This window comes from Mastigoproctus giganteus, chromosome 12 (genome assembly GCF_048544385.1).
Source record: "Mastigoproctus giganteus isolate SK-2022 chromosome 12, ASM4854438v1, whole genome shotgun sequence".
Taxonomy (NCBI): domain Eukaryota; kingdom Metazoa; phylum Arthropoda; class Arachnida; order Uropygi; family Thelyphonidae; genus Mastigoproctus; species Mastigoproctus giganteus.
The window spans coordinates 35,605,931-35,627,272 of NC_143586.1; the positions used below are offsets into that span (position 1 = coordinate 35,605,931).

Consider the following 21,342-nt stretch of genomic DNA (forward strand, 5'->3'; position numbering starts at 1 on the left):
CTGTAAAGTGATATAGGGAAGACATTTGTCATTTGCCTTTCAGTTAAAAGAAAAATTTTATTGTATCACAAATCCAGATCTGCTAGGCACTGAAACAGTAACTAAAAGGAAAGTTGCCTGCCTAACTATAGTATAACTAATAGGCCTTTAAGGATGCAAAAAAGAGCTGGTAAACCTTGTGGGCTTCTCCCAAGTCTGTAAAACAATGTAGATATGGGGGATGTGATTGTAGGAATGCCTAACAAAAGGCACTCTGAATGAGTGCTAAATATACCACCCAGTAAACTCTCAGTAATAACAACCCCTCACAAGGACACTTATCACATCCAAAGGAGTAGGCTCTAATTGAGAACCCCTAGAAGTATCAAGAGCTTCAACACCACATAACAAACATATGTTTATTTATAATTGTTTCTTATAGGCATTTGGTTTGCTGAATCTAACAGTGTCATTGATTTCTCCCCATCAGAATTTCTGTAAATTTAAGGTTTTATATTATTGTCATAGGTCTTTGAGGAGACAGTTGCGCAATTGCAAATCCAAGACGCTGTGACTGATGAAGTTAATGGACTTGCAGCACAGAATGATAATAGGGTGCTGCATAAGCAATGTCTGTGCATGACATTGTAACAGCACTAAAAAATCCTAGGTAAACGATTGATGCAATCTGCAAATGGAAGTGGAATGGTGCTAAAACAGTCTCAAAACAACCCAGAAAATCTCCAAAGCTGGACAGCCCTGCAAAGAATCGTCCACTCAGAACACAGGTAACATGGGCTGTTTTCATGGTTTAGTGTGGGACCATTAGTTGTTTTGGACAAATTCATTAAATTCTGAGGTCTGTCTAGATATCCAGGACAATGTTACCTATGTTGTGGCAGCACAATGGGGAGGCTCCATCCCTGTGTCGGCAGGACAACTCCATGTCTACTACTCTCACTGTGATAGATTGGTTTGAGGACATAAGCATCTAAAAGTTCAACTGGCTAGTCCAGAGCCCTGAACTCAACCTGTAGAGAACCTCTGGGATGAATTGGATCATAGTAATAGGGGCATGTGATGCAAGAAAGCAAGTGTATGAGCTTATGTAGCATGAACCTTAAAAAAAAAAAAAAAAAAAAATTCACACAGCCATTCCCTCTAAAAGTTTGTCCAGTTCCTTGTTGAATTTATTTAAGCTATCAACTTCCACAACGACAGATGGAAGTTTGTCCCAGCAATTAACCACCCGCTGGCTAAAGGCAAATTTCCACACATCTATTCTACAGCTGTCTTTCCTCAATTCGAATTTATGTCCCCTTAGGTTCATAATCTGAGAAAGCGGAAAAATCCCATCAGAATTCAGCATGCTCAACCCATTCAAGGCCTTATACACCTCAATCAAATCACCTCGCAGGTGCCTAGTCTCCAGCCATTGCAATTTGCAGAATTTAAGCCTCTCTTGGTAAGAGAACCCCGTCATTCCCCTCACCAATCTTGTTGCCTTTCTCTGTACATATTCAAGCAAATCTAGCAAGTTCAAGCTAGTCTGGAGGCATCTTTCCTAAAATGATGCCTCCAGACCTGTACGCAGTACTCAAAGCGTGGCCTGACCATTGTCTTATACAAAGGAATAATCACTTCCTTTTCCCTGCAAGCAAAATTCCTGTATATCATTGACAAAACCCCATGACCTGCTCTGGCAACCTGTCTGCATTGCTCAGAAAACTTCATATCTGACTCCACAATTACTCCCAGGTCTTCTTCATTTTCTACCACCCTAAGTGTAGTACCACACAGTTAGTACATTCCTCTGGGATTACTTCTACCCATATGCAGTACTCTGCATTTGTCAATGTTAAATTTCAGTTGCCACTTCTCAGTCCATCTGCCCAAATTTTCTAGATTCTGTTGCAGTAGCACACTGCCATTACTGTCGTTAAACAACCCTGCCAACTATCATCTACAAACTTCAACACTAAGCCTGATATATACCTTCATCAATATCATTGATAAATATACAAAACAACATGGGCCTAACACTGAACCCTCTGGGACTAAACTAACATTAGTCCACGAAGAGCAACGTCCATTGATTACCACTCTCTGTTTTCTTCCACTCAACCACCCTTTTATCCATTGTAGCAACTTACCCTTAATACCATTCTGCTCCAATTTGTACAGTAGTCTTCCATGTGCAACAGTGTCAAAAGCTTTCCAGAAATCCAAGTATATGATATCAAAATCATTTTTTGCATCCAGTTCCTTTGTAACCACATCATAATATCCAATCAAATTTGTCAGACAAGACTTTCCCTTAACAAGCCCATGCTGTGTCTGAATTATTGCTGCAGTCTTGTCTAGATGATCCTGCAATGCATCTTTATCCATTGACTCCATTATTTTCCCCAGAACAGAAGTTAAACTAACTGGTCTGTAATTGGGCCTTTCTTATGTTTATCTTCAACAATTTCTCCTCCACTTTGCTCTCAGTTATTACAAAATCATTAAGCACCCTGTGACAGTTTAATAAAACTTCTGGCTTTTTCCTCCCTTAATTACTCCTCGTGTGTGAATATAGATTCAAAATACTCATTCAGTTTTAGCTATCTGAGCAGGATCATCAACAGTTGAACCATCGATATCAAGTGGACCAATCTGATTCATCCCCTTCCATTTTGAGTTTATATAAGTAAAGAAGTCCTTTCTGTTTTTCTTAGCATCCTTTGCCAAAGATTTCTCGTAATCTGCCTTCGCTTGCCTAGTCTCCTTGGTGACTTAGGGATGCATGTTATGAGAGACTCCCCAAAAAACAGCTGAACTGGTCACTGCTTTGAAAGCCAAATTGTGGAATATATCAGAGGTCATTTGCAAAAAAAAAACTGGTTGGATAGCATTCCACAGAAATTAGAGACTGTCATAAATACTAAACATTTCAGTATGCAGGTGTCTGTATATTTAATGATAGGGGAATATGTTTGTGTACTGTGATATATAAGAGCTTGTATTGTATTATAAAGTTTTTTTTTTTTTTTTTTAAGTGTACTGTGGCTGCCAGATGAAAGTGCAAATTAGTCCCACACTCATGCTGCTGTTTGTGGATATAATATAGATCCAAAGCAAGTGAAGCATAACATTGTTGGTGGCACCAAATTTTCCAGTGCACCTTTAGCCCATTTTGGAATGCATACGGGTGATCAAGACAAGTGCATTTTTGCTACGGTAGTTGCAGGTCATTGTTAGAGGGATGGTGTCCCCAAGTTATCTTCATGACTTGGGGGCATCCTCTGCTGCTACTTTTTTATGATGAATGCAATCAGTTTAAAAAGCCTAAAGTAATGTCATCTATTGATTCAGTGCCACACAACAATGTAGACCTGCCATCCAGAGAATGTCTTCAGAAATGGATGATAAATTTTTAGAATAGAATAACTCATATTACACCTCAGAGATCTATTCAAGTAAATCCACCTTTTCCTAATCAGCAAGAATTGGATGGCTTAGTGAGGGACTTGCTCTAACCAAATCCAATGCAGAGTTCCTGATACCTTAAAGAGGGCAGCCTACTGGATCCCAGCTGCAAGACTTCTTGCAGAAAAAGATATCATTTATGTACTTTTTTTACACTGTTGAGAATCCCTGTGCTGTTGCTTTAATTTGACTGGTTTTTTTATATATATATGAAGAAATTATTATTATTCACACTAGAAGTTTGAGTAAATGTTTGAAAGATGTGTTGCTCGAAAATGGAAATATATACGCCTATTGATTCCTGTTCTGCACTCTGTTCATATTAAAGAATACTACAGAAGTGTGAAGCATGCATTAGATATCAAATATGACTATAAATGGGATGTGTGTGTGGGGGGGGACTTCAATAAGCTGGAATTTCTTCTGGGTTTTCAAGGTGGTTTCATTAAGTTCCCTTGCTTTTTCTGCCTATGGGGCAGTAGATCAGCCCTACAAGAGAAGAGAATGATTTGCCAGAATTGAGTGGTAACTAGATGCACAAAATGTAGTAAACAATCCCTTTGTTCCAAGAAACAATCTTGCTTCTACCACTTCACGTCAAGCTGGGAATAGTCAAACAATTTTTAAAGCACTGGATCCTGATGGTGATGCCTCAAAGCATGTAACAAACTGTTTTCAAAATTGTCTGATGCAAAAGGTGACGTAAGTAATGGTTAGTCAAACTGATTTCACAAGAACTGGAAGACAAAATACTGTTGGCTGAGCAAAATGCCTGTCAATTCTTTCACATTGTAATGAATGGCTTTGATTGAAATTATGGAAAAATGGGAAGCAGAATGACCATCAAGATATAGTTGCACTCTCACCTGGATTTTTTTTACTCTAAATCTGAGTGATGCTAGTTGAATAGGGAGAGATTCCATAGGACATGTGAGGGAGATCAAAAAAGGTTTATATTCACTGAGAAGTAGTTGGGATAGAAAGATGATATATATATATATATATTTTTTTTTTTTTTTTTTTTTTGTTTGTCTGATACCGTAATCTGTATAGCAACCATACAAATTTTTGTTTTGATCTGACAATTTTTTTCTTTGCAGTCCTGAATTAAGTGAAGTGTCACAATGGATAAAGTGGAATATAGATCAGTGATTTGGTTCCTCTTTCTGCAAGAGAAAACACCCAAAAGAATCCATGAAGAAATGGTTGCTGTTTATGGAGAAGACTTCCCAGGTTACAATGTTGTTGTGCATTAGTATAAACAATTCAAATGTGAATGAACCTAGTGCATGAAGAAATCCAAGAACACCCAGCAACTGCTGTAACAGAAGAGTATTGTAAAAATTGAGGCATTAATTCTGGATGATTGTCGTATTAGCATCAAAGAACTTGCTGCAGAGCGACAAACAAGTGTAGGGTCTGTGAAGAACATCAACAGTTGGATATGAGTAGTGTCTGCTAAATTGGTTCCCAGATGTTTAATCACTTACCAGAAGAAAGGGGCACAGTGTGCACATGAAATGTTGTCACGTGCTAGGAAAAACTGAAATATTGTCACATCCTGCTTATTCCCCTGACCTTGCACCTTGGATTTCTTCCTCTTTCCTGTCCTGAAGTCCTTTCTTCATAGAAAACACTTTGCTGCTGTTGATGAGGTTTCTGCTGCCAGGTTTTGGTTTGAAGGACAGTTTGGAGGACCTACAAAACTAACCTCCAGAAGTATATTGGGAGGTGAGAAAAATGTGTCATTTTGCCTAGTGACAATGTTAAAAAAGTGTATTACAGTGTGTTTGTTACAACCGCTATCATTACTACTTCTAGTTGAATACAAATCTTTTTTTCAAACCCCTCCTCATATAGGCAATGTGGAAGACCACAAAAGACAAATGTAGTTTTTTAAGGAAATGTTTTGATTAATCTGAAGGGTGTCTTCTTTTTAATTTGATTTTTTTAACTTGTTTATTTCTAGCAAAGATTAATATTCTGTTGTGTACAGAATTCAAACATTGTTAATAAATTTACTTTATTTTTACTTACTTTTCTTTTACTTTTTTAAAATATAAATAAAAGAAAAGTATATGACAATATACAAGTTTGTGCAAAGGCAGCATATTAGTATGCAGCAAACCTCTAAAAACTAAAAATAGTTAGAAACAGCATTGTTTTAATTGTATCTCATATTGTGAATACCTTTACAAATTGCCATGCTATTGCACTACTTCGAATAAGCAGCACTTCACCAATGGAGAAGACTATTGTTACTTATTCTCTGTGGATACTACTACTACTACCACCACCACCACCACCACCACCACCACCACCACCACCCAGACAGCACCGTTTCAGGGCTATTTGGCCCTTCTTCGGTGGGTGGGTAGATACCCCAGTGATGCAGGTGGTAGTATCCACAGAAAATTTCTTACTAAAGCATTTTAAGGGCATAATGCCCTTAAAATGCTTTAGTAAGAAAATTTTCTAAAGCATTCTTTCTAAAGCATTTTAAGGGCATAATGCCCTTAAAATGCTTTAGTAAGAAAAGTATATTTACTTTTCTTTTATTTCTTAGGTAACCATTGATGTTAAACAAAGACTAAGGTCGCATTTGAGCTCACCATACCCAAATTTATGAAGAAATATTAAGAAATATGGATGAACAGGACTTTTTGGAAAATTTGTTATATATACTCATGTATTTGTTGTTCCCTCCATAACCATAAGTGATAGAATACGGTATTGATGCACCTCATTATTAGGATCTTGTAATGCAGACACGTGAATATTTACTATTTAATTTTTCATTTGCTAGTAAAATACTTATGGTTATAAAGTGCTTAATGATTTTATATGTAAAACTTTTCATTTGAAATACCCAACTAAAATAGCAATATTTGGCCATTCTTTACGAAGTAGCGAGTACAAGATGAATTGGAGCAAAGCAAAAGTCCAAGTTTTATGAAAAAACTCTGCTTTTTGGCATTTGAAAATGCATTGGACAGCACTAACCCTCTGTACATAATTTTCTGAAAAATTTAATAAAAACTTTGTTTCTGAATGGGTAAAATTGGTATAAAAACATTTCCCAATAGGATACCATGCCACCACATATTAAAAATCAAGAAGTTTATGGAAATGGTAAAATGCAGGCCCTCCTCCTAGATGGTTTAGTGTCAATTAAAATAAGTGCTATTTATTGTTAAGTGTATATCATTAACTAGAAAGGCAAAAGTAAACTAAAAAAACTCCTAACTTTATGAATTACGATCAATTGAAAAGAGAATTTAACTTATTGATCGAAATTAAAATAACTGATGTAAAAATATGTTTATTTTCTTATAGCAATAACTCACCAAATAACTATGCCGGCAGGAAATCTGGTCCAACAAGGAGTATTACAATATGCTACTACTACAACTGGGGTAAGATATTTTGTGTTTATTGAATTTTTTTTTCTTGATGGGATAGTGATAATAATTACATAATAGAAATGCATTTTTTCTTTCCTTTGAAAATTACTGGAGCATATTAACTAATGTCTCTAACATAATGTAGTTTAAAACATATTATTCATATACTGAATGCATTCTGATAATAAAAATGAAATAAGAACTAATTTATTAAATGAACTGTTCACATTTAATTTTCATCATGAAAGTTTTAACAGTAACTCTTCACACACACACACACACACACACACACACACACACACACACACACACACACACACACACACACACACACACACACACACACACACAGAGCGAGAGAGAGAGCGAGAGAGCTGTCACCATATAAGTAGTTTCATACTGCATTTGAACAAGTTAACCTTGCAAATCTTAATTTAAAAGTCATCCTGACATTCTTAATATTTATTACTAAATTATCAGAAACAGAACCTGAATCTTAATTCCCCAGCCCCCACAAGTCCTTTCACAAACTCATGTAATCACTGTTTTCTTCTTTAATTTCATTAGCATCTCTTACCAGCCAAGGACAATATTACATTTTGTTCTGGTAAATTTAAAAACTACAAAAGCTTGTAGTTTTTAAATTTTTAATTTCAATGTCACTAATCTTAATGATCTGATGTGGAGAATGTGTATTTTCACAAAGTGGATGTTGAATTTTTAATTTCTGTCTTCCTGTTACTATTAGTAGTGGGAAATGATACAAGAAAGCAAGCTTATACAGCATCACTCCCCCCCCCCAAAAAACACTTCCATTCCCTCTAATGATTCGTTTAGTTCTTTCTTCCTTGAATTTATTCACACTGCCTACTTCTACAACACCAAATTGAAGTTTGTTCCAACAATCCACTACCTGCTGGCCGAAGACAAATTTGCACACATCTATCCTGAAACACATACGACATACCCGATATTCTTCCGATGAGGTAGAACATGCATTGAAGAAAATGAAGAATCAGAAAGCCCCGGGGGAAGATGAAGTTACTGTAGAGTTGTTAAAATTGGGAGGAAGAGACATAACACAAAAACTGGCAAGGCTCTTCACAAAGTGCATTTGAAAAGGTGTGACGCCTAAGCATTGGAATAATGCAATCATAGTTTTGCTGCATAAGGAAGGAGATAAATCAGAAATTGGAAATTATAGACCAATTAGCTTGTTATCCAACATCTACAAGTTGTTCACAAGGGTCATTACTAACAGATTAGAAAGAATACTTGATGAGAATCAACCGAAAGAGCAAGCTGGCTTTAGGACAGGATTCTCAACTGTGGATCACCTTCACGTAATATCACAGCTAATGGGGAAAGCAAATGAATATAAAACACCATTATGCCTGGCATTTGTGGATTATGAAAAGGCATTTGACTCCATACAGCATAAGGCAATGTTTCGGGCACTGGAAAGACAAGGCATAGATACCCCATATATTATGATTTTGAAGAAAATATATGAGAGTGCTACCTCCTTTATTAGACTAGACAAAGACAGTAGGAAATTTAAAATCGAGAAAGGAGTTCGACAAGGAGACACAATATCTCCGAAGCTGTTTACTGCTGCCCTTGAGGAAGCTTTCAGAAGATTAGAGTGGTCGCAGAAAGGAGTCAATGTGAACGGAGAGTATCTAAACCATTTACGATTTGCAGATGACATTGTGGTCATAAGCCATGATCCCAAAGAATTAGAGGAAAATCTTAATCAGTTATGCACAGTTAGTAAGAATTTTGGACTAAAGATGAATATGGCTAAAACAAAAGTAATGATGAACAAGTATGCCACAGAAAGGGAAATAATGATTGAAGGAGCAGTAATTGAAAAGGCAGAGTCATATATTTATCTGGGACAAGTTATTAGCTGTAATAATGATAAATGGCTGGAAGTCAAGAGAAGAATAAATTTTGGATGGATGGCATTCAGGAAATATAGTCACATACTGAAGAGCAATATCCCACTTTGTCTGAAATGTAAAATAATGAACCAATGTATACTCCCCACCATGACTTATGGAAGTGAAACTTGGACACTCACCAAAAGAATGGAAGAGAAGCTGAGAACTACACAGCGAAGAAGGAAACGAATTATATTGGGAATCAGTCTGTTAGATAACAAGAGAAACACATGGATTAGGCAGCAAAGTAAAGGACATTCTTATCAAAACTAAAGAACTAAAATGGTCTTGGGCAGGACACATAGCTCAAAGACATGCTGACAGATGGACTAAGAAAATAACAGAATGGTACCCAAGAGGAGCTAGAAGAAAACCTGGAAGACAAAGGCGGAGATGGATAGATGAAATTCATGAGTTTGTGAGTAGTAAATGGATGGCCAGTGCTCAAAACAGAAGGAACTGGAAAGTTGCTGGAGAGGCCTTCATCCTGCAGTGGATTGAAAATGGCTGATGATCCTGAAACTATCTTTCCTCAATTTGAATTTATGCCTTTTCATGTGCATAGTAAAAGCAAGAGGATGGATGCCATTGACTTACTCAATCCATTCAGAACCTTATACACTCACACCTCCTTGCAGGTGTCTACTCTCCTGATGCTGCAATTTGCAGAACTGAACTCTTTCCTGGTAAGAGTGCCCTTTGTTGTTCTCACCAATTTCGTTATTCTTCTCTGCATTCTAACAGAACCATGGTCAAATCTATAATGGGATAAATATCTCCTTATTCCTGCTGGCAAAATTCCTGTATATCATAGACAAAACCCCCTGAGCTGTCCTCACAGCCTTTTTGCACTGATCAGAGAAGTTCATACACCAGAGGTTCCCAAACTTTCTCGGTTCACGGTGCCCTTAGTGTTTCAGTAATTTTTTCACGGCAACCCTAGAAAGAAATATCTAACAGTTCCGTTTATTAAGTATTTAGGTCCAAACAACTTAAGTAATAACTAGTAGTTCGCGCAGTGTCTGAGTCTGACAGATGTAGAGTATTCATTGTTTCCCTCGAATTTAAATATCCCGTAGTGCCCCCATGAGTTCGCTGCAACTCCCCAGGGCACCGTGGCCTACAGTTTGGGAACCTCTGTCATACAAAATTACATCTTTTTCATTCCCCACTATCCTGAGTGTAGGTGTTTTTTTTTTTTTTTTTTTTGCTATTTTATCTTTATTTATATTTATTCAAGTTATTTTATTTATATTTTAAGCTATTTATATTTATTCAAGTTATTTTTGCACTCACTGATGAGTTTTTATTTATATTAGCAATTGTTGAGTTGAAAGTTTAAAGTTTTATGTGAGTTTACAGTTTGTAAAAAAAGGGGGGGGGGAAGAAAGAAAGGGAAAAAAGGGAAAGGAGAGGAAAAAAAAGGGAAAGAGAAAAAAAAAAAAAAAAGAACGAAAGAGAAAAGGGAAAAAAATGAAAGAATTAGAAAATGGGAGGTATGACAAAGGATCAATTAAGGATGAAATTATAGATTAAAGATTTAAGTGTGGATGAGCTGTTGCTCAGGTAGCGCATTGTACAAGTAGTGTAGGTTAGTAATAATAATGATGTGGTACTACACAGGTGATATATTATTCTGGGATTACTACTACCCATGTGCAGTATTTTATATTTGTCAGTGTTCTTCAGTCGCCACTTCTCAGCCCATCTGTGTAATTTTTCTAGATCATGTTTGTAGTAACGTACCTGCCAACCGTCATATTATCTGCACACTTGGACATTAAGCCTGATATGCCTTCATTAATAAATGTAGAAAACAACAATGGGCCCAGCACTGAACCTTGGGGACTCTATAATTACATTGGTCCAAGAAATTACATTGGTCCATTGGTACTTTGAAAAGCCAGTATCAAAAGCTTTTCTGAAATCTAGGTATATGATATTTTTTTTTGTGTCCAGTTCCTTGGTCACTGTATCACAGTATCCAATCAAATTGGTCAGACAAGACTGACCTTCAACGAATCTATGATCACTGAAGATCCAATTTCACTTTCCTTACATGTACAGTAAAATCCTATTAACAAATATTATTTTAATGAAAATTTCACTATAGCAAAAATATTTCCTTGTCCTGGACAACTTGTTTGTGCTTTATAAATCTTGTTTGAACAAAATTAGTTCCTACAAAAAATACGGTACAGTGAATTAGTGCATAAAATTAGCATTAGTAAACGCATATGATGCAAGAAAGCAAGCTTATATAGCATCAGTCAAAAAAAAAAAAAAAAAAAACGAGCCCAGCACTGAAATATATTTATTTATTTACAAATAGAAAAGTGTGAATATATGTGAGTGGTTGGTTCAAGAATAAAAAAAAACCAACAAAAAACTGGTTTCATCATCTTATCTGAAATTCATTACCTAAAACACCGTATGCACTCTATATTGGAAATACAACTAAGAAAAGAATCAGAAATCCAAAAAGCAGCATTTTCTTCAAGTGTTCACTTGAATAAAATATGATAAAAGAATTTAGTATTACATGCCCAATTCCAGTAGTTCCCCTTTCTCCACGTGGTATGGCACAATGATAATTCTGATTATTGCTTAAAAAAAATAAAAATAAAATAAATAGAGCAAATTGGGACCATAACAAAAGGAATCTTTTTATTTAGCACAGAGGTTCCCAAATTGTGAGGCACATTCCCTCCTGGGGATGCACTTTGTGTTTTGGGTAGGGCAAATGTGATTTTTATGGAACACTTCTTAACCAAATGTGGACCAAACATGTACTAATCCACATATGAAGCATATTTTATTTCAATCTTTGAGATTAAATGTATTAAAGTACATATTAATTTATAAAAATGTGTACTCATAGCTAAATTTTATATCAAATCTGTTTATTTTTCACTCTGGAAAGGGGTGAAATTTATGAATGTGTTAAGAGGGCACAAGATATAAAAGTTTGGGAACTTTTATCCTGTTCTAATGAATGATACTGTTAATCTCTATCTGTATGATATCATCAGTAAAATACTGTAAATATTTGGTGGAGTTTTCGAAAAATTGGCTGGGACTGCCTTGTACAATAAAAAAAAAAATAATAATAATAAAATATATATATATCTATAATAATGTAAACTTTATATTAGAAGACAATGAAATAATAGTAAGAAAGAGAAAGGGAAAAAAAAATATTTGTGGATTAGGGTTACTGATAGAAAGGCCAACCCAACAACCATGAGAAAGAGTAACAAGAAAGATAGAGGAGTTAAGAAAGGGAAAAAATTAGTTAAGAACTCATTAGGTGGTGAAAGCGAAAGATAATGGGGAAAGGGATGCAGATTAGTGTGACACCATATCTCTGATATCCCAACAATATCCACCTTTGATGTCCTGATCAGCACATCAAAGTCATTTACTGTACACCTAGCATTGGTGTAGATGTAAGTATACAAGCACCTGTTCTTACTTTTAGTTACCCCAATACAGCCCATGTATTTACTTGTTCCCTGACAACTCCCAGCAGTCCTTGAAATCCCCAGCATTTTGCTTTTCAGGCTGTTGCCCATTCTAATAGAAGCAGTGCAACAATCACTTTCACCTCTGCCTGCGGCTACTGTTAATCTTTTTAGTCTGAAATCCCGCCAAGCTAGCAGTTTTCCGACCAACCTAACACTGTCTCAATATCAATACCAAATATTCTTGCACCCTTTTTTTTTAATTGTATTCCCACCCCTGTAGAAGCTATCTCTCCTGTTAAGAAGTAAAAAATTCTACCCCATGAGCCTCACACCATCTCTCAAGGCCGAATTGATCGACAAGGCTCCATCGTATACTTCCTCCTATCGTGTCTGGGCAGAATTGCAGACACTTTCAAATTTAACCCTAACTCGCAACTTTTTTTCAACATTGACCTGCACTTGTTAAGTAAATCTCCAGATCTCCTACTCTTAATGTTGTTAGTACCAATATGTACAACAATATGACATTTTGTGCCCTTAAAAGATATGTGCTCTACATCATTAACTCTTGCCAATGGCAAAAATATATAAAACATAACATAAAAAAGACACCTGGAGTAGACAGGATCTATCCAGTTATATTAAGGGAAGCAGCTAAGGAAGTAAGCAAACTCTTAGCCATAATTATGAGAGCTTCCTTGGACTCAGGGGAGGTCCCCATAGACTGGAGTTGTGCAAATGTATCACCAATTCACAAAGGGGATTCAAAAGGTGACACAGGTAACTATAGACCTGTTAGTTTAACTTGTGTTCCAGGAAAAATAATGGAATCAATGGTTAAAGAAGTGTCGCAGGATCATCTAGACTGCAGTAATAGTTAAGACACAGCATGGGTTTGTTAAAGGGAAGTCTTATCTGACCAATTTGATTGGATACTAAGATGTGGTTACAAAGGAACCGAATTGCAAAAATAATTTTGATATCATATACTTGGATTTCCGGAAAGCTTTTAATACTGTTGCACATGGAAGACTGCTGTACAAATTGGAGAAGTTTGGCATTAAGGATAAGTTGCTACAATGGATAAAGGGATGGTTGAATGGAAGACGACAGAGAGTGGTAATCAATGGACACTGCTCTTTGTGGACAAATGTTATTAGTGGAGTTCCCCAGGGTTTGGTGTTGGCCCATTGTTGTTTTGTATATTTATCAATGATATTGATGAGGGTATATCAGGTATTATATCCAAGTTTGCAGATGATACAAAGGTTGGAAAGGTTGTTAATGACAGTAAAGAGAGTATGCTACTCCACCTGGATCTAGACAAGTTGGGCAAATGGGCTGAGAATTGGCAATTGAAGTTTAACATTGACAAATGCAAAGTACTGCATATGGATAGCAACTGAAGAGAAACTTACCAACTGTGTGGTACCACACTCAGGGAAGTGGAGAGTGAAAAAGACCTGGGGGTAATTGTGCAGTCAAATATGAAGTTTGCTGAGCTGGGCTGTAGATGGGCTGCCAGGGCAGGTCATGGAGTCTTGTCAACAATATATAGAAATTTTGCTAGCAGAGACAGGGAGGTGATTATCCCTTTATACTAGGCAATGATCAATACTGTGTACAGGTCTGGAGGCCTCATTTTAGGAAGGATGTCGAGTTGCTAGAACGAGTACAAAGAAGAGAAACAAGATTGGTGAGGGGAAAAAGGGAGGGGGGGGTGCTCTTACCAAGAAAGGCTTAAGTTCTGCAAATTGCAGTGCCTGGAGAGTAGGCACCTGTGAGGTGATCTGATTGAGGTGTATAGGGCCTTGAATGGGTTGAGCTTAATCCTCTTGTTCAGATTAAGAACCTGAGGTGGCACAGATTCAAATTGAAGAAAGATAGTTGTAGAATAGATGTGCGGAAATTTGCCTTTAGCCAGCGGGTAGTGATTGGTGGAACAGACTTCCATCTTTTGTTGGAAGGTTGTTAACGACAGTAAAGAGAGTATGCTACTCCACCTGGATCTAGACAAGTTGGGCAAATGGGCTGAGAATTGGCAATTGAAGTTTAACATTGACAAATGCAAAGTACTGCATATGGATAGCAACCGAAGAGAAACATACCAACTGTGTGGTACTACACTCAGGGAAGTGGAGAGTGAATAAGATAGCCTAAATAAATTTAAGGCTGAGCTGAACAGGCATTTGGAATGAAAGGAGGAGTGAAATGGGAGGGTTTTTTTTTTTTTGTTTTGTTTTTTTTTTTTGATTGATGCTGCATAAGCTTGCTTTCTTGCATCGTATGCCTCTACTAATGCTAATACTCTGGTCCTATTCCACCTATCCTTTTTGCACAATATATTTTGCATCTCTCTGCAATAGAGTCACTGACAATAACTAGTTTCTGTAGGACCAGTGCATTCTGCCTTGAAGATTGCTGCTGTGTTGCCTGATGCACAAGAGTGAGCTCTGGCATTGAGCTGGACAGCTGAGAGCTTGATGACCCCCCCCCATTTAATTCCTTCGAGAGTATCTACCCTACTCTTCAAAATCTCATAGATGCTCATCAGAATGCTGAGTTGAAACCTACTTTCTTGATTCTCCAATGCCCCACGGATGGAAGTTGTGAAATGTTTGCAGACCTTTTGGGAATAGGACATGATCTAGCCAACAAGGATATCTGTGTGTGCTAGGTGCAGACAGTGTGAAGAAATTAGGTGCCAACTCAGTGCCTAGTTTCAGACACAGCATGGGTTTGTTAAGGGGAAGTCTTGTCTTGCCAAATTGGTTGGAACTACGATGTGGTCACAAAAACTAATTTTGATATCATATAGTTGGCTTTCAGGAAAGCTTTTGATACTATTGCACATGAAAGACTACTATACAAATTGGAGCAGTATGGCATTAAGGACAAGTTGCTGCTATGGATAAAACAATGGTTGAATGGGAGAAGACAGAGAGGGGTAATCAATGGAGACGTGTAGATGATCTGTGTGTGTACTCAATTATCCAAATTTTATCAAGATTTTGGTCATATGCATCCACAGAACTTGCACTAGAAAAGACTAATTCTTGTAACCAAATTACCAATTATCTGTACATCAATAATCATACTGATATTGGACACAATAAGTGCGATGCTTTTACTTTTGAGGTGAACAATTTCTCTCACTTGTTTTATAACATTTCTAAAAGTGTTCATGCTAATATCCTCTCCCAATGTGTTAAGGATTGCGACAATTATAATTTGGCTGTTTCTAACTTGAGAATATTCTATCGTGAAACTCATTAGCAATGTTTATCACAACCCTTACCACATTTGAGGTTTCATTTTCTTAAAGCTCTTAATATTATTAATTATTAAAAAAAAAAAAAAAAATATTTCAAAATCATATTGAACCAACCAACCAACCAACCAATCAACTATTGAATCAATCATCATATTTCAAAATCATATTAATAAAATTATTTTCTCTCAGACCATTTTGATCTACTGTAGATTACATTATTAATTATTCATTACCATTCCTTGCCTGGAGTTTTGTTTATTTCTAATTTTCCAAGTCTGTATATTCTGTATATAGCTTACAAGGTATAGCTTATGACTGTGTATGATGATTTACTGTACTATGTAGGCATTTTTTATTTCGGTTTATTTTTTAGTTTACTTTTATGTTCTCACTTTTCACATTTTAGTTGATCTTCATAGTTTTGTATTTTCTTAAATATGTGATTCATACTCTCAGAATTCTGTTCAAGGTCTTCCTTTAGGAATGGGATTTGCATGAGCAAATATATTTTACTTCATTTCCTCATACTTTTAACTGTACTTCATTTCTTCATCTTATTTCCCATGAAACCATTAGGTTTCAAATGCCTAGTAGGTTGCTATTCCCTTCCTATACCTTTTTTTATCCTTTACAAAGTTTTTGCATCCTTTGTTTATCGCTACTTTGTTAGTAATGTCCACTAAGTATGCTGGATGTATGAACTACTTTAACTCCAAAGTTGTTAGAAAACTTACATCTGGTTTTTCCTTTTTGCACTTTTATTTCTTTAAATGCATTTTCTCTTTTCACCACTTCACCCACCCCTCATTTGTTGTTCTACTAGATGCCACTATGTGATTACTATATATTCCAGTTTCACTTTGTTTACATTCCTTTAGTGACCTCACTTGCACCTTTTACTTTTGTCTTTTGCATAGCCAGCTCCACTTTCACCAAGCTCAATCTTGGTGTTTTTTATTTATGGTGAGTTACTTTTCTGTTCCTTCATGTCTTCTGTAGAACCAATTATAAAATATATGCCAGTGCATTAATTCCCCCCCTTTGCTACTTTCAGTTAAAAGTTTTTATGAAAATTCAAAATCAAAGTTTTTAACTAGTACCTTATTCGCATATATTTAATATCAGAAGCAGACAAGCTTGATATTGTTATTTTTCGTTTAATTTCAGTGATTGGTTCTTGAAAAAGATGTTGATATTGCTGCATAATAATATTCACTTTTCTTTAGATATTATATCATTTAGCATTACTTTTTTTTTTTTTATTATGATGTTTTATTACAATTACCATTCTCACTATCTCTTCTCACTACTCCTCTTTATCTTCCTTATATTTTTCTTACTCTCTCCTGATAACTACTCTTTCCCCATTATCTTTCTCTTTCACCACCTAATGAGTTCTTAACTAATCTTTTCCCTTTCTTCACTCCTGTATCTTTCTTGTTATTCTTTCACTTCTCTCCACTCTTCCATCTATCTTCATTCCTCTGCCCTTAAAACTATAAATCAACATGCTTGTTTGGTTGGCCTTTCTATCAGTAACCCTAATGCACAAATATTCTTTTTTTTTTTTCCTTTCGCTTTTCTCTTTCTTACTATTATTTCATTGCAGTGCAGAATTGGAATTTGGGGACTACATTGTGTACAGAAAGGGAGGAGGGGTTATGCTGTTAGTTAAGAAATATATAAAATCTAAGGAAATGCATCGAGTTGACATAGGTGGACAGTGTAATGTTGAGTCAGTTTAGTGTGAATAAGCACTGGGAAAGAAAAAAGAGTGTAGGAGTCCTAATGATGTATAATGAACAATTGTATATAGAGAAATATACAGTGGGCCAGTAAATAAGAATGTCTTATAATGGGGGATTTTAACTTCCCAAATATTGACTGGAACTTGTGGGTTTGTTATTCACACACTAACAAGGCTTTAGTGGATTTTTTTTCTACAGAAGCCCGTTTGAGAGGCAACCAGAAGGAGTAATATTGTTTATATGATTATCAGCAGTGATTATTCATGCATTAAAAATTTTGCAGATAAAAGAACAACTAGGTGGCAGTGATCACAGTGTACTGATGTGAGATTTACTTAAAGATGTAACTACCATTAGGGGTAAAGTGAAGAGTTATTGCTTTTGAAAAGATAACTTCAGTGGTCTCACACAGTTTTTAAATTCTATTCAGTGGGACCAACTGATGATGTTACCAACGGTAAATTCTAAATGGGAAACATTCAAGGTTTAGGCCTAAATGGATGTCAGACAAACTAATGAGACTTGTGGCAGAGAATTAAAATGCATTGGACACATATGAATTATCAGGCAACACAAAAGCTTATGGTAGATATAAGCTAGTCTGTAATCAAGTCACAACGGAGGTATGGCAAGTGAAGACAGATTATGAGAAATCTTTGGCAAAGGAATGCAAAGAAAAATAGCAAAAACTTCTTTACTTATGTTCTTTGTTATTTGATTTTTAGGAGCATTAGCAACTAAGGCCGCGGGATATGCAGTGGTCATTCCCTGACCTTTCCGCATCCTCCATATTTGGTGGTGACGGGCTCGAACCCCGGTCTAATCAAGAAGCCTGTGCTACGCACTGCTGCTCCTGCCCACCTGGCTACGGATGCGCCTTTACTTATGTGAACTCTAAAAGGAAGGGGATGAATCATATTGATCCACTTGATATTGATACTTTGACTGTTGATGATCCAACTCAGGTTGCTGACACACCGAGTATTTACATCTACATTCACATGTGGAATTCTTAAGGAAGAGGACACCAGAAGTTTATCAAGCTCTAACAGGAAGCTAAATGATTTTGTAATAACAAGGACGAAAGTGGAAGAAAAATTGTTGAAGTTAAACATAAGAAAGGCACCTGGGGTGGATGGGATCTATCCAGTTATATTAAAGAAGGCAGCAGTGTAAGCATTCTTGGATTCAGGAGAAGTCCCCCACAGACTGTAGATGAGCAAATGTATCCCAAATTCACAAAGGGGATCAAAGAGTGACACGAGTAACTACAGACCTGTTAGTTTACCTCTGTTCCAAGGAAAATAATGGAGTCACTGGTTAAAGAAGCATTGCAGGATCATACTAGACAAGGCTGCAGTAATAATTCAGACACGGCATGCATTTAGCATTAGCATTAGTAGAGGCATTTGATGCAAGAAAGCAAGCTTATGCAGCATCAGCCAAAAAAAAAAAAAAAAAACCACTTCCACTTCACCCCTCTGTTCGTTCAAAATACCTGTCCAGCTGAGCCTTAAACTTATTTAGGCTATCAACCTCCACCACAAGGGATGGAAGTCTGTTCCACCAACCAACCACCCGCTGGCTAAAGGCAAATTTCCGCACGTCTATCCTACATCTGTCTTTCCTCAATTTGAATTTATGCCCTCTCAGGTGATTTTTCTGAGCTAGAGGAAGAATCCCATCAGCATTGAGCATGCTTAAACCATTCAAGGCTTTATACACCTCTATCAGATCACCTCGCTGGTGCCTAGTCTCCAGACACTGTAATTTGCAAAACTTAAGCCTTTCTTCGTAAGAGCACCCCTTTGTTCCATTCACTAATCTTGTTGCCCTTCTCTGTACTCGTTCCAGCAGCTCTACATCCTTCTTGAAATGAGGCCTCCAGACCTGTATACAGTACTCTAGGTGTGGCCTGACCATCGCCTTATACAATGGAATAATCACCTCCTTATCCCTGCTGGAAAAATTCCTGTATATCATTGACAATACTCCATGAGCTACTCTTGCAGCCCGTCTGCACTGCTCAGAGAACTTCATATCTGCCTGCACAACCACCCCCAAGTCCCTTTCATTCTCTACCACTGTCAGTGTTGTACCATAGAGTTGATACGTTGCTCTGGGGTTGCTGTTTCCCATGTGTAGTACTTTACATTTGTCAATGTTAAACTTCATTTGCCACCTCTCAGCCCATCTGCTCAACCTTTCCAGATCCTGTTGCAGAAGCATAGTGTCAGTAGTGTCCTTGACAACCCTGCCAACCTTTGTATCGTCTGCAAACTTGGACATTAATCCCGATATACCATCATCAATATCATTTATAAATACAGAAAACAATAATGGACCCAACACTGAGCCCTGAGGGACTCCACTAATAACATCAGTCCACGATGAGCAGTGTCTATTGATTACCACTCTCTGTCTTCTCCCCCTCAACCACCCCTTTATCCATAGCAGCAATTTGCCTCCAATGTCACACTGCTCCAATTTGTGTAGCAGTCTTCCATGTGCAACAGTATCAAAAGCCTTTCTAAGATCCAAGTATATAATATCAAAGTTATTCCCTGCATCCAGTTCTTTTGTGACTGCATCATAGTATCCAATCAAGTTGGTCAGGCAAGACTTCCCCTTAACAAAACCATGCTGTGTCTGAGCTATAACTGAAGTCTTGTCTAAATGATCCTGCAGTGTGTCTTTAACCAGTGCCTCCATTAATTTTCCTGGAACAGAAGTCAAGCTCACAGGTCTATAATTACTTGTGTCAGCCTTTGACCCTCCTTTGTGAATTGGGGTCACATTTGCACATTTCCAGTCTATGGGTACCTCCCCTGAGTCCAAGGAAGCTCTCATAATTATGGCTAAGGGTTTGCTTACTTCCTTTGCTGCCTCCTTTAATATAACTGGATAGATCCCATCCACCCCGGGTGCCTTTCTTGTGTTTATCTTCAACAGTTTCTCCTCCACTTTACTCCCAGTTATTTCAAGATTCTGTAACTTACTGCTAGAGTTGAATACACCTCTGGCATTCCCCTCGCTGAATAACTCCTCATGTGTGAATGTCGATGCAAAATATTCATTTAGTTTGTTAGCCACCTGAGCAGGATCATCAACACTTGACCCATCAATATCAAGTGGACCAATCTGATTCATCCCTTTCCTTCTAGAGTTTACATAAGTAAAGAACTCTTTGCTGTTTTTCTTTGCATCTCTTGCCAAGGATTTCTCGTAATCTGCCTTCGCCTGCCTAACCTCCTTTGTAACTTGGTTGCATATCAACTTGTATCTATCATAGGCTTCTGTGTCATGTGTTAATTTGTAAGTATCCCATGCATTTTTCTTCTCTGCCATATGCCTCATTAGTTCATCTGACATCCATTTTGGCCTAAACCTTGAACAATATTTCTTAGGTGGTATGTAAAGCCTAGTAGCTTCCAAGATAAGTTCTTTGAATGCTTCCCATTTTGAATTTGCTGTTGGTAACATCATCAGTTGGTCCCACTGTATAGAATTTAAATACTGTCTCAGTCCATCGTAGTCGCCTTTACGGAAGCAATAACCCTTCCCTTTACCCCTAATGGTAGTTACCTCTTTGAGTAAATCCCACTTCAGCACACTGTGATCACTGCCACCTAGTGGTTCATTTATCTGCAGATTCTTAATGCATGAAGAATCACTACTGATAATCAGATCAAGAGTATTACTCCCTCTAGTTGCCTCCCGAACATGCTGGTGTAGAAAACAATCATCCAATAAATCCACAAAAGCCTTGCTAGTGTGTGAGTGACCAACCCACAAATTCCAGTCAATATCTGGGAAATTAAAATCCCCCATTATAAGACTCTCTGATTTACTGGCCCATTCTATTTCCCTGTACAGTTCCTTATTATACTCATCAGAGTCATTAGGCCTATAGCACACTCCTACTCTCAATTTTGATCTCCCAATGTTTATGTCACACCAAACTGACTCCACACTGCACTGTCCAGCGATGTCGACTGGCTTCACTTCCTTGGTTTTTATGTGTTTCTTAACTAATAGCATAACACCTCCCCC

General features: G+C 37.1%; 1 protein-coding gene across 1 annotated transcript in view; it reads left to right on the forward strand.

The window, feature by feature from the left end:
* The window catches only part of LOC150076878 (transcription initiation factor IIA subunit 1-like), a 130,800-nt gene that overhangs the window by 62,738 nt on the left and 46,720 nt on the right, over positions 1-21,342 (forward strand). Inside the window, exon 4 of the mRNA XM_090386101.1 lies at positions 6,787-6,866. Coding sequence (XP_090242227.1) covers positions 6,787-6,866 — 80 coding nt within the window. The remainder of the gene's footprint in view (positions 1-6,786; positions 6,867-21,342) is intronic.